General features: G+C 40.8%; 2 protein-coding genes across 2 annotated transcripts in view; one reads left to right on the top strand and one right to left on the bottom strand.

Annotated features, from left to right (window-relative positions):
• Window positions 1-6,336, top strand: part of LOC115766919 — a 96,092-nt gene extending 89,756 nt beyond the window's left edge. Inside the window, exon 21 of the mRNA XM_030711002.1 lies at window positions 5,718-6,336. Coding sequence (XP_030566862.1) covers window positions 5,718-5,933 — 216 coding nt within the window. The 3' untranslated portion in view covers window positions 5,934-6,336. The remainder of the gene's footprint in view (window positions 1-5,717) is intronic.
• Window positions 6,337-8,568: 2,232 nt separating this feature from the next.
• LOC115766971 (histone deacetylase Rpd3) lies at window positions 8,569-12,763 on the bottom strand. The gene is made up of 4 exons (XM_030711064.1): window positions 12,543-12,763; window positions 11,512-11,624; window positions 10,188-11,445; window positions 8,569-9,239 (listed from the first exon to the last, which is right to left on the bottom strand). Exons 1-4 carry the CDS (start codon window positions 12,583-12,585, stop codon window positions 9,061-9,063), a joined length of 1,593 nt encoding a protein of 530 aa, XP_030566924.1. The 5' UTR covers window positions 12,586-12,763; the 3' UTR covers window positions 8,569-9,060.
• Between the last annotated feature and the right edge of the window lie 2,218 nt (window positions 12,764-14,981).

The raw sequence follows: 14,981 nt of genomic DNA, 5'->3' as shown, positions 1-14,981 counted from the left end.
CAAATTTACACATGATTACATGATTCAGACGAGTTACAAATGCCGGCGTTTAATAAAACTCAAACAAAATGAAGCGCTGCATAAATTTGAACAGGCGCAGCTACAACAACAACAACAACACCAACAACAAGTGCAACAACTGCAACAAGAAACGAAAAAGTAGGAGCAGAAGATGTGCGCACCCAACATCGACTTCATCTTTTTTCCTTTTGCCTTTTAGACTACATAAATTTTAATTAAATGTCACTCATACGCCATGTATGCCAAGTACAATATGTGTGTGCAACCAGACATTTGCTCGAGTGTGCGTGTGCAATTGAGTGTGTGTGTGTGTACGTGCGACAAATGGATGCAGACACACACACACACACACACACACACACACACACACACACACGTACACTGCCAAGCACATGCAAGTGGCACGAATTACAGTTTATTGAACAGAAAAGGGAAAACAGTCAGGGCAAAACACAAGAGAAAGGGAGAGAGGGAGAGGGAGAGAGAGGGGGAGAAAGACAGAGAGAGAAAGGGAGAGGGAGAAAGAGAGAGGGGAAGGAAGAAAGCAAACAGCATCAAGTTGTTTCCACTGCTCGGCAGTACAGTGTAAGAAGCAATAAATGCATTTGATGCTTTAATGGTTTTCGCCACACGCTAATCATCAATCAGACAGTCAATCAATCACTCAATCAGTCAGTCACACAATCACACAGTAGGCCAGCACCAAATCCCATTTAAAGGCACCCTAGCATCAATCAATCACTCAGTGACTCAACCAATCAATCACTCAGCGGGCACAAATTACCTATATAATTGTTTGGAAAGGTGTAAGTTCATTCAACCTATCCGTAACAGTACTTACTTGTGCATTGATCGTCAATCAATCGGTCAATCAATCACTCAGTCACTCAACCAATCAATCACTCAGCAGGCACAAATTGCCTATATGAGTGTTTGCAAAGGTGTGAGTTCATTCAACCTATCCGTAACAGTACTTATCTGTGCATTGATCGTCAATCAATCGGTCAATCAATCACTCAGTCACTCAATCATTCGGTATATCAGCACTAAATCCCAATAAAAGTGTTCAAAAAGCCATAAAATACTCGTTAGGCCAGCTTTAAACATCAATCAATCGGTAAATCAATCAAGTATGCATGTCTTACATGCGAATTCTAATGCGCCTTGCTGCCACCCGATGGAAACAGTGTAAAAATGTGCCCGAACAAACGGAGATTCTCGGCCACAGTCAATTGCTTTGACTGCATTTTGGTTAGCACAAATTTTGGTCAGCTATAAAATCTCAAGTTTTTTCTTTCAACATTGTTTTTTGTGCCCCATTTGATGTTTTTTCTCGTTGTTTTTCTTGTTTTTTCCTTCTTCTGTTTTCTTTTTTTTTTTTTGGCTGTGGTCTTGTGCATTTTAATAAAAGTTTTAGAGCATGCATTATTCATGTTTTACAACAATTGCAATTGCCAGACGGCCCGAACAAGGCGCAGGACTTAATGAAAAGCCATCATCTCCCTCTCCCTCTCCCTCTCTCCCTCTCTCTCTCTCTCTCTCTCTCTCTCTCTCTCTCTCTCTGTTTCTCACACTTGAAAGTTTCTCAATAATTTCGAACATATGCGTCGAGTTCTTGACAAATTAACTCAAGTACGCAATGAAGTGTTTACTGTGGATAAGCAAAAGTTTAACTTTCTTGAAGCCAGTGCTGCGCATTTAGCTTTTTAAAAGCTAAATCTAGCTATAAGCGCTGCTGTCTTTAGTTAGTTATTTGTACTATTTGAAATAATACTTTGTAAGAAGACCTCTATTAAATACAATTTTATATTTTTAGCTGTCTTTCACTCTAGATTTAGCTTTTAAAGCTACAGCTGGCAGCACTGTTTAAGGCCGCTGTCACGCCCACACTTAGCTACGCTGCCTTCAAGCAATTTGTTATTCATTTCCGCGTTGAAAAAAGTTCAAATGAGGAGCTCAAACTTTTTCTTTCAATTCAGTGGCCCCTTCCCCTCTCACTCCCTCTCTCACGACCCCCTCTCTGGCTCTTCATTTAATGCGAAAAGTTATTGTCGCTGTCGCTGTCGTTGTTGTTGCCATATTAAAACATGGCCCATAATGGTTAACAAAGCATTTGCCTCTCGTTGACCAGCGCCATCGACCCGAAACGGGCAACAAACTTGTGCGTACAATGTAAAACATGTGTAATAAATACATTCAAGTGCCAACTGAGTGTGTGTGCGTGTGTGTGAATGTGTGTGTGTGTGTGTTGTCAGGTGGGCAATAAATTGCAATATGCGGCTCAGAGTCAGGCAACAACAAAAGCAGCCAAGCAAATGATGACTGGCACAAAGTATTTGAAATGCATGCACTCAGGGGAAAAAGCTCAAGAGTTGCTCGACTTAAATCAAGCACAAAAGTTATCTAAATTGGATCTAAAACTTAAGCTGAGAATGAAATGCAAAATGTCAAACTAAATTTTTAAGCATTCAATTCTGAGTTAGAAGTTTTTGATACAACCTAACCTAACTTAAGTCATTTTTTCAAGCCTGCAAGTTCTTATTGTAAGTCATTTCTGGCTTAATTTCGTTCAGGAAAGAAGTTTACTTGAAATCCAGCTTGATGGAACGCCATGAAAACCTTACAGAATATACTAGAATTGGGAGTTCAAAAATAAAATTTTTCATAATTTTTCAATCTTGTTTCAAAATACTTGCAGCTTAGCTCAAGTCTTTTCTGCATTAACTTAAGAACGAAAACAATGAAAACCCTAAAGATTAATCTAGAATTTTGAGCTCATTTTTGTATGATTCTACAAATGTTATCTATCTCTCTCCCACCTTTCTGTAAGCCCCCTTTATCTTCTTTTTTGAGCCCCGATTTCTTCAATACAAGTCTTAATCTAAGTAAGTTTGTGCTTCAATTAAGAACGTTTGAATGCTATGCAAGCTCTTGTCAAAAGTATTTTTGTACTTTATTCAAGTTTTTTACGGCCTTTTTTCTTTTTTTCTTTATTTTCTTTTTTCTAAAGAATGATTTTAGCTTAATTAAGTGTCTAATGTGCTTATACTAGTATTTAGTACAGCTTTTTCTCTGAGTGTACCCCTCCTTCTGTCCCTCTATAAAGTCCTCCTCTATAACAGAGCCCCGTGCAGTATGCTATGAAAAATTGCAGAACTATGCGCTCAATGTTAATATGGCCGCCAAATGAAACAACACACACACACAAACACACACACACTTATATGGTGTGAAGAAGTGTGGCATTGTGTGCGTGTGTATGTCTGTGTGTGTGTGTGTGTGTGTGTGTGAAAGTGCAAGTTTGGCTGCCTTTTGATGCTGCTGCTTTTATTGTTGTTGTTGTTGTTGCTGTTGTTGTTGTTGTTGTTGTTGTTGTTGTTGCTGTTGTTGCTGTTGTTATTGTTGTTGTTCTTGTTGTTGTTGCTTTAACCTTCAACCGAGAACAATAAAAGCGAACAAAAGTGCAGCTGAAATGAGTTGCAGCAAATGGAAAACTATGAAAAAGCAAACGTGAAAAATAACAATTTTAAACTGAGCGCGACCAAAAAAAAAAACAAAAACCAAACATAAAGTTTAACTAGTTATTAAAGTGCAAGACTGAAAGACGTTTATTAAGGGAAGGAGAATATTTCTTTATTCTCAGTTATCATCCGAAACTATTGATTGACTGAAAAAGACTGAAAAACATGATCTTACAGTTATATGATTAGATCATAGAATAAGATAATGCCTGGATAGGGCAAAAACTCAGATGGTATTCGTTTATATCTGGGGTATTTGTTTATGTTTGGGATATTAAAGGCATACAGTGAAAGTTTAAAGTCAATTTCTGTCACATAACGTTTCTTAAGACCCATTTCTGCACTTAAAAAAAATTTCTAAAATTGTTTTACAAATTTCAAAATAAATGATTTATTTTTATAAATTATTTAAGCACATCATAAAGATATAAGCGCATCTGGGCGTGCCCCTGTTTAAATAGTTCTAAATGTTTACAAATATATTTTCATTTTTCTCCGTGTACTTGTGAAATGCCTAAGAAACACACACACACACATGTATGCATATACATGTGTATGTATGTATGTTTGCTTGAAATATTTTCGAAATGCTCAAAAGACGCGCTGCGAAGCGAGCCACAAAAAGAATTGCGATTACCGTTCGAAGAACCGCAAGCGTGCGCCTATGCATATGCATATGCCAAGCGAAGGTCAGTCAAGCAGTACATATGTATGTATGTATGTATGTATGTTAACATGTACATATGTATGTATGTTAAAATAAACAATCGAATGTTAACTGCGAATTCACTTACCCCATGCTTTATACCGTTGTTTCTTGCGCTGCGCTGATGCTCACACACACACACATACACGCATGCACTTATTAAATGCATATATGTATATGTGCATGTAAATGTGCTGCTGCCTTTTGGCCAACACATTTGCATCCATTGTGTGTAGTTGATTTGATGTCGACAGGCGGGGGGAAGGGGGGCGCTTGGTGCAGCATGTGTGGCCAGTTGTGAAGTGGCTGACGGTTGCGCCCGCACCTGCTGGGTCAGGGGTGCACGGGGGGCGACGCCATTGTTGCCGAAACACACAAAGCGCCCGAGCTCAAGTGCAGCGCGGCGCGAATTTAATGCGCAGCAAAGTGGTTTTTTTAGACTACGCTAGCACACACTCTAATACACTCTATACACTAACACTATACAAAAAAAAAACAGCACACACAAAAAAAAAATTACACAGAACACACGCACACGCATGGATTTTTCCAATAAGCCGCGCGCGCTTATCCCTTTTTAAATCGGCAAAATGAATAATAATTAGAGGCGCACACGCCTGGGCTTTGCACTAGACACTAAACACTACACACAAAAAAAAACACACACACAACACACGCGTTTTACAATTTAATTTAACGCACACGCAGGATTTTTTTCCATTAGACGCGCGCGCTTTTCCATTTTTGACCGCCATAATGAAAAAAAACTTTAAGGTCGTATGTAACAGCATTTATCGGCCAGTTGTTATCGAATTGTGCTGTAACAGTCGGCTTACGCTGTTAAGTCCTGTAAGCCTGGCTGTTACGATCGCCTGCGCTGTACACTTAACAGCAGCATGTTAAAAGTTCGGCTGCGAAAATGTTAGTCGATTTTTGACATGTTATCACGCACTCAACTTCAGTGCTGCCAAATAAAGCTATTAATTCTAATGCCTGGGATTTAGCTACTTTTTGGAATTTTCATTTTCAACTGCCACAAAGCCCTTTTGGTAACAGATATGCTTAACAGGACTCCATTTTTTGATGCGCCAACTGGCAACACTGTTCAACTCTTCTACACTCTCCCTCTCGCTCTCGCTCTCACGCACTCGTGCGGCCTCGAAATGTGCAAAGTCACGTCAGGTGTTTAGTTATTGTTGGCATAACTTTTCGCATATCATTCATTGCAAGCCACGCCCATTGCACAGCACAGTACACACATCTTTTGAAGAAAATTGCGCATTTCGGTTTAATTTAAAAACTTTATCTCTCTTCTACTCTCTGGTCACACTTATACGCCTCGTCCATTTCCATTCATGCTTTGACTATAGCCAAATCGAATTAAACCCTAAATTATTTGATCTAAACCCGCAACCGAACACCCCCCCGCCCCCCTTAAACCGTGCCCAACGCCCGACAATCTATCGCAGCCGCAACGACGCAAATCCCGCCACAAAGCACACGATGACACCGACCATCCCTTTGATGGCAACCGCACCCGCCCACCACCGCCGCCCGCGCCCATGTATCTGGAGAATGCGCTGCTGCAGCGCCAGTTCGCGAATCCAATTAGTTACTTGGGCGGACCGCGTCTGCAGGCGCGCAGCAATCGCAACAGCATCGAGTCGATATTATCGCTGGATTAGCGCCTGAGCCGGCTGACGGGAGACGGGAGCCGGGAGAGGGGCGACGTCCAACTGGAGGCTAGTCACAAAACTCTCATCAAGTGCGCCCTGCCCTGCCACGCCCGCCGCCGCCCTCTTGTCGGACAGGGGATTGGCTTTTACGTGCGGCCGCTTGACCTTAACTTAGCTAGTTTGCAATTTTAGTTAGTTAATGTTGAACAAATTGTAAAAGTTCCTTTCAAATAAACAAATTATCAAAGAACACTCAAAAGCAACTAGTTGGAAAGCGCAACAGAGCATTACCAATTGGAGATGCCAGAAAACGCCTAATCAGAACGGAAAGTGAAACCAATTGGGAAACTGAAATATCGAAGAACGACCGAAAAGGTCTAATTGGACACATATCAAACTATTATATAAGAACAATTAACAAAAACGAATTGGAAAATTCAAATTTCCGGAAATTGTCCAATTGGACATCGGGTACATAGTCAAATAAGAGCTCATCTAACTGGAATACTTAATTAAAATAATAAATAATATTGAATATGTTCTAATTAACAGGTATTTATGGAAATACCCAAATCACAATTTAAATGTTCCCTAAAATATAGAATACATATATATATATATATATATAAAAAGTAGGGATCTATATATATGAAATTCAAGGTAGAATTAAAATTTTAAAGAAACTTCACAAAATTAAAAAAAAAAAAACAATATTAATTATAATATTTTTAATAATAATTTATATATTACTCAAAACTTTTCTATTTGGAAAACTCTATATAAAAATCAATAAGATATCTGATAAGAAGACTATTAGTTATCTATATAATTGGAATGATAATTAAATCTTTATAAATTTTCCAAAAATCTAAAAGTAGACAATAGTTAAAACCCTAATAAGTTTTCTCTCCAATTAGAAAATCAAGCAGAAATAGTCGCACTTGATATACCCTTCTAGACATAAATCTTACGACTCTTAAGTTATATGAGAAACCATATAAAACTTTCAGTTACATATTTTATCGAGTATATCGTAATAAACCAAAACAAATACTCAATTTTCGACCTATTCTTTTCATGGAACTATATGAGAAGTGGTCCGATATTGATAGAGTATATATAAACTAAGCATACTAATACTAGTAAATACCCAGTTTAGTTAAGATAACATGCTGTAGGAATCCGATAAGAACTTTCATGATATAAATGAAACGAGAAAGAAAGGCTATCTTCGGCACGCCGAAGATCTAATACCCTTGCAGATCCAACCCTTGCCCGTATCTAAGAAGCACAGGGAAAATAGTTAATGCCGAGCTTGGGCAAGATATCTTGATAAACAAAATGTTTTTTTATACAACTTAATTTTCGACCGATCGTTCCTATGGCAGCTATATGATATAGTAGTCCGATCCAGCTGGTTTTGACATATGTGCTGCGTGCAACAGAACGAGGGACTTCTGCAAAATTCAGATAGCTTTAAAGCTGAGAGACTTGTTCGCATAGAAACAGACAGACGGACATGGCTATATCGACTCGGCTGTTGATGCTGATCAAATATATATATACTTTATGGGGTCAGAGATGTCTCCTTCTATGCGTTACACATTTTACGACACAATCATAATACCCTCTGCAAGGGTATAGAAACAGAAGATGACAAAGCTCAATAATGTTCAAGAATATATATACTTTATGGGATACCTCTCTCTTTGATACCTCTTATAATCTACTATATCTTCGAGTACATACATATACCCTAGAGATTTAATATCCAGGTAAGTATGTAAACATTCTATAACTATAATCTATATACTCATGATACGGCCTGATTAGATCTGATTCTATATATTGATTTGATCTCTGATTAATTTCAATTTCATGAAAACCTTATTTGAAACTCTTGATATTCTCTATAAGACTCCATTGAAATATCTATGATCCCTTGGAATACATATATCCAAAAGCTTTTAAATCCAGGAAGGTATATAAACATTTAATCTAATATACATTAAACTTGCTGCTCAGATCTGATTCTTGAGCGCACATAAAACTTTCTATATCTATCTATCTATATCTAATTAAAACAATTCGAATACCCTCTACAAATGCACAAAAACTCTATCTATACTCTATGTCCATATCTATGATCCCTGCCTAAGCACATATGCCCTAGAGGTTTAAACATTCTATAATTAAATGCTATAGACTCATACCAGGAACCGATTAAATCTTGTGTTATATATGACATATGTCGTACTGATCTCTAATTGATATAATGTACAAATATAATATCCTCTACAAGTGCATAGGAACTTAATTCGGAATAGTCTGGTACCCATAATACACTCTTCCTATATCTATATCTTACGAAACAGATATGCAAGAGGTTTTGCAAGCATTCTTTAACAGAGGCTGCTTAGATCTGATTATATATATATATATATGACAAGTGTCGATCTGATCTCTGACTAATCTTATGTACAATTATAATACCCTCAACAAGCGCATAGAAGACTCATCATAACTATATTCCATAAATATGCTACATGCACACCAAACATTCTGATTAGAACTGATTTCATATAAGACATATCTTGATCTGAGCTCTGAATAATCTTAGTTACAATTGAACAGTTTGACAAAGTAATATTTAAAAAGTTTTATTGATTAAAAGTTGCAAGAAACGCCAAAAATGTATCTTGCCTATGTGTTAAGTATCTGTATCTGTATCTGTATCTGTATCTGTATCTGTATCTGTATCTGTATCTGTATCTGTATATTTATGTTTAACTTTATCTTTATCTGCTTCGATTTTATAAAAGTATCTGCTGCTTAGCTTAAACGCGACGAATTCGCTTTACACTGAAGAGAAAGTTGCCTTACAATAGATTGTATATATATATATATTATTTTAAGTTGAGTTTTTCTTGGTTTGCCATTTAGTTTTTTTCATTTTCTTTACTTTTGCCTGGCGTTCGCTTCGCTCCCAGCGTGATTCTTGGCAAACGGCTTAGACTAAGGGACGAGGGCTGGCATCTGGGCTTAACTATGGAGTAGCTGGGCGCTAGGTAAAGTCCGGCGGCTTGTATTTGGGCGGTCGCTTAATTGGCTTCTATAACCAATTGCGGCCGCCACGTCATATGTTGTTCTCCTTGGCGCCCTTCGACGCCGACGAGGCGCCGCTTGCATTTGTGCTCGCATCGTTGTCCCCTTTGTTGTTGTTGTTGTTGCTGCTGCTGCTATTGCTGCTGTTGTTGTTGGTGTTGTTGTTGTTGCTGTTGGCAGTGGGCGTCTCCTCGCCATCAACGCCATCGGCTGCAAAGGGCAAAAGAAATGCATTTAATAAGCGATTATTAGAGGGAGTTGCCCGGTTTTGTCAGGGCCAGATTTTTGCTTCTGCTTGCCCTCATATTTATTTTGCTTAAATATTCGAAAATGTTCTTTAAAGTCCTTCGAATTGAACAGCAACAGCTGGAAGCAACGTCTGTCGTCCATTTCTATCACTTGCTTCAGAGCTAGAAGACATTTGCTAATGAGTTTGAACCAGCAACTTTGCCAGTTCAACCCTTGATACACATACTCATCCGTGATAGATTTTAAAAAGTATGAAACTGATTTCAAATGCATTTAACCTACAAAGATCTTTAAAAGTGAGTTTGCGGCGAATTGTAAACCGTTTTCACCTATTTTCCACAGTTGCAGGTGGATTTATCAATATATGATCCGCATATAGATCCCATATAATCGATTTTGAGAAGTGTGAAACTCATTTCAAAAAGATCTCAGAGATGAGATTTATGTATTTATAAGATCTTTGAAAATGACTTTAAGGTGGATAATAATCGTTTTCACCTATTTTCCACAGTTGCTGGTGGATTTTCCAATATCGCTTCGACAAGTATTTAAGTTTATTTTTTTTTAACCAATCGGACTAAGTTGTTGTGACTTTTTCGAAAAGTGTGAAACGCTGGAAAATGTTTGGACACAAATCCACCAAATCTTTGACATCGATTTCCACCAAAAAAAAAAGGTGGATTTGGCAAAAAGTGTGAAACACCATTCAAATGCATTTTTACAAAGATCTTAGACAAGTGTGAAACATAACTCAAATTAATGAAACAGAGAACTTTAAGAATGGGTTGCATAAAAGAATTTTCCACGCATTTTCCACACATGCGGGTGAAATTGACAATAAATGCCGTCTTAATACCATTTTCATAGCATAAGGCAAACTAAGCTTCAGTCAATCTCCAGGACACCTACCCTTCTCCTTGTCGTCCTTGATGTCGCTGGAGGTTTCGGAGGAGGTCTTGTTGCTGGAATTGGTGATGATGGGCTCCTTGTCGAGGCGCGGCCGCTTGCGCTGGCCCTTGTACGTGCGATTGTCGCGACGGCCAGCCTCGCCCTCATCCTCGGAGTCGGAGTACTCGTTCTCGGGCACAATGCGCTTGTCCTTGTCGCTCTGCGGCAGCCGCTCATCCTTGTCGACCTTGTCCTCGTCCTCGGATTCATCGTTGATGGCATCCTCGGGTATCGTCTGAATCTGTACGCCCGGCGCATGCGGCAACATGCGCAAATTCTCGAACAGACGACTCTTGATCTTCTCCAGATACTCGGCCGTATTCTGATTGGTCATGTTGCTCGGGCTGATGTGCAGCTTAAAGTCGGGCCCGAAATACTCGAAGTAATCGTTGTACGGCAGCTCGTTGGCAATTTCCACGGCCAGCGCCACGGACGTTTCGTACGTCCAGCAGCGGGAGACATTGCGTATGGTGTAGCCGCCGCCGCCGACCATGAGGAAGGGCAGATTATATTTCTTGACAAACTCCACGCACTTGCCGTGCCCCTTGACCGTCAGATTGAAGCAGCCCAAACGATCGCCCGTCAGGGAGTCCGCGCCGCATTGCAGCACCACGGCCGCCGGCTGGAATGTCTCCATCACCTTGGAGATGATGGGCACAAAGATGCTCTCGTACGCATCGTCGTCCATGCCGTCGCGCAGCGGTATATTCACGGCATAGTATTTGCCCTTGCCGGCGCCAATGTCGCGCAGATCGCCCGTGCCCGGAAAGTATTCGCCGTACTTATGGAAGCTGACGGTCATCACGCGATCCGTCGTATAGAAGGCCTCCTCGACGCCATCGCCATGATGCACATCGATATCAATGTACAGCACGCGCTGATGATACTTCAGTAGTTCAAGAATGCCCAGCACAATGTCGTTCACATAGCAAAAGCCGGATGCCTCCGATTTCTTAGCATGATGCAGCCCGCCGCCCCAATTGATGCAGATCTCCGAGGCCTGTTTGTTCAGCTTGACAGCGGCGGCCACCGAGCCGCCGGCGGACAGCTGACAGAACTCGTAGAGGCCGTCGAAGACGGGACAATCCTCGCCCACATTGAAGCGCTGCATCTGTTTGTTGTACTCCGTCATATTATCCGGCCGTATTGAGCGCAAAAATCTCACATACTCATCCGAATGGAACTTGGTCATCTCGTCGGCAGTGGCTTTGTGCGGTCGCTGCAAACGGGGGCAGGGGAAGGGCAATTAATGCATTTCCAATTGGCGAATCGGTTTTCGACTTACGTAAATCTCCATCTTGCGGTAGAGTCCATAGTTCAGCAGCAGATTGTGCGTCATGCGTATGCGGTGTGGCTTCATGGGATGTCCCTGGCCATAGTAGTAGTTGCCAATGTCACCTGTGGAAGCGATAAGCAAATCAGTTGTAGTCGACTGCACAATACTCTGTTCAAGAAAACAGCTGAAAGTGGTTAGAAGAGCTCCTTTTCCAGATAATAAGAGCTAAAGGTGTCTCGAACCGACAATATTCATTTGGTTACTGTCAAACTGTTGACCAGAGCCGACTGCACAATACTCTGTTCACTTTCAAACTGCCAGAAAGCCCACTTCTAAATACTCTATTTAGCTACAAATTAGGCAAAAAGCTTTCAAATTGCTTTTTGAATTGGCAAATTACATCTGTCTTCTGACCAAGTTGTTGAGTTCAAGCTCTAAAGCTGTGAAAAACAGATATTTTGACTCATAACCTCCCCCTTCCAGCCCGGTGGGCGTGTCAGAAAAAAAACCAAATCTTTTCAACCGTGTTTTGACATTACAAATAATAAATATAACTCCAATTTTAAGCACCCTGCTTCAGACCTAACACAAAACACATATACCCATTCACACCTTCCGAACAGTGTATATGGAAAAAAAAAACATTTTGCGCCACGCTCTGCAAAACGAAAATTTTATTGCCAGTGCCGGCGAGGCGTCTGCACGCACAGCACACTTTGACCCAAACGACCGACGCCGCACTTTCGCTACACCAAACAAAGACCTACAGGTACACACACACTCATGCACACTGGCAGGCACGCACACACCACCACCACCACCGCCAACAGAGTCGCATGCGTTGCGGTCGTTAGCGCAAAGTGCGCTGTGTGCCAAAATGCTGGTACAGTCGCTGTAAAAATTGAAATTCACAAAAATGCCGAATGAACGCCACCGTCAACTATTGCGACTGGTTTGGAGGCCGCAAATGCGCCCAATTGCTGCATAGTGCTTCGTTTCTTGGATTTATTGCATTTTTAGTTAGTTAAAAGCCAACTTACTGTCGTAATAATAGCAAACGCGCTTTTTGCTATGGGACTGCATTGTCACTGCTGCTGTTGCTGGACTGCCGGTCGGTCGTAAGACGCGGCGTTGGCTGCTTTTTAAGCAATTTGCCTTAAAGCAGCGATTTTAACAATAATTTTAGTTTGCTTTTAGCGGCTCGCTTGCACTTTTCTTTGAATTAGCGAGAGAAGAAACACGGCCGCGCACTGCAAGAAAACGATGTGGTATGATATTTGCTGAGTGGCAACCACACTAGATAGCGTTGCCACACTGTAAAAAGAATTGCCAGATGAGTGAAATGCACTAAATTGCGCCAAAATTATGTGGTATTTTTTGCAATGCAATCTATGGTCATGTATTCGTAGAAGATATGTTTTTGTAGTGCTCAAAAAAATTTAAACAATAACAGTAACAACAATAAGTCCTACATACAGTACTGTCTCTTATGAACTTGTATATTTTGTTGGTTTTATGTAATTTTATCTTAAGTGGCAACGGCCACATTGCGCGAGCCGTAGTTTTTTTTGTGTTGTGTGAGCGGGAGAGAGAACTTCTTTTAGTCGAAAAAAAACCGTTGAACGAGTTGGACGCGTTATCTGTGCGAGGCTATGTCGGTCGGTGTTTTCCGTCTCTTGTCGGTGAAAAATAAGAATTAAACTCAAAACTAAAGTTCAAAAATATTGAATGAAAATCGTATGTGTAGTGCAAATTGTAGTTGAATTCAAAGGAAGCTAGCGCAAAAGCAACGCGTAAGTTTGTTAAGTGAGTTGTTTGTGCGCCGTTTCGTTTGTATGCGTGCGTGCGTTTGTGAGTGTTGTGTGTGTGTGTGTGTTTACGTGTGAATGTGTGCGTGTAAAAGAGAAAGAAGTTTCAGTTTCCAAGCAAAGCAAACACAGCAAGTAAAACAGCAGCAACGGGAGTTGCAGTGGGAACACAAACAGAGCAACACACACACCAACGCACACACACGAACACACACACACACACACATGAACAGGCCAGCGCAAAAGAAGTGGGGAGAAACTGAAATAAAGTGTCGAAGCGGAGTAACAAAAAAAAGAAGCGAAAAATAAAAGAAATGAACGCGCCCGCTTTACTGTGATGATGAAAATTAATTAAAATAAATAAAAATAAATGATAACCGTCTGAAATATCCTGCGCAGTGCAGACGCCGCCTCCGCTGCCAACTTCAGTGTTTCCTCTTTGCCTCTCGCTCTCTCTCTCTCTCTCTCTCGTAGCTCTTTGCATTTTTACCGACTGCCGCAGCAGACGTCTCTGCCGCCGCCCCCGCGACCAACGCCTCGCTCTGAAAGTTTCTGTTACTTCTTTTTGTTGCCTTCCGTTATTATTACGATAAATTTCCTTCTTTTTTTTCCCCAATGCGCCCGCAGGATATTTTTTGCCGTTATTTATCCCACCGCGTACGTGTTTAATTATAGTTTTGTGTTCTCTCTCTCTCTCTCTCTCTCTTGTGCATCTTATTCGCTTTCCAATTAGCGCAATTTCGGCAAACCGCAAAGCTAAATAGTTTATTGTGTTCATTTTTGTATACAGTCCAGTAACGACCGTGAAACAAAACAACAAAACGCGACGCTGGCTGAAACTGCATTTTATAGCTGTAACTGTAAAAACGCGCGGCTAAGCCGCTGGCTACACAATAAAAAATATTCCATATAATTTCAATTAAAGGTAAGTGCTGCCACACTTTAGATTTAGCTATTTTCAGCTCATTGCTGCCCTGGTAACTTGTTTGCTCCTGGTTATTATGTGTGCGTGTGTGTGTGAGTGTGGCCAACGCATCGTTCGTTAAGTGGCACAAAAATGCATCATTGCCTGACTCGACACTACAAAGTGCCGTTACAAAAGCCAATGAACGCATCAGCCAAATAACAAAACATAAAAAAAAAAAATACCAATCTGGCAACAACAACAAATTAATGCAAGTTTATGCTGAGCGAGAGAGCAAGAGAGAGCGCCGCTGCATTTTCTATTTGCGCTGGCGCTGCTGCTGCTGATAAAAGCAAATCCCATTTTATTGCTGCTGCTGTTGTGCGTTTTAAAAAGTCAAAGAGCAATGTTGTTGTTGTTGTTGCGGCTGCTTGTAATTGTCTGTAATTTAGCTCGAGGACCAAACCAAACCAAACCAGTCCGGCAACCAGCTGTCGACGTCTGCGCGTGGAATACCATAAGGCAGAGTGTGAGCGAGAGGGAGAGCGCGAGGGAGCGGAAGCGAGAGCAACACATGCAGCTGCTGCTGACGCTCACGTTCTGCCTCTCTTCGCGCTCACACTCTTCTCTGCTCAGTTGTTGTACTATTTTTGTTGGTGCTTTGCTTTGCTTTGCCGCATTTATTTATTTACATTTTTCTTTGGCCTGTTTGTTATCCCAGTGCAGCATCGTCGCCGTTTGAAGTTCAAGCCACAATTTTTTTTCGT

The sequence above is a fragment of the Drosophila novamexicana genome, unplaced genomic scaffold, assembly GCF_003285875.2.
Source record: "Drosophila novamexicana strain 15010-1031.04,08,12 unplaced genomic scaffold, DnovRS2.1 tig00001292-arrow-arrow-pilon, whole genome shotgun sequence".
Classification (NCBI taxonomy): domain Eukaryota; kingdom Metazoa; phylum Arthropoda; class Insecta; order Diptera; family Drosophilidae; genus Drosophila; species Drosophila novamexicana.
The sequence above is the reverse complement of the archived record's forward strand: the minus strand, read 5'-3'. Positions and strand labels throughout refer to the sequence as shown.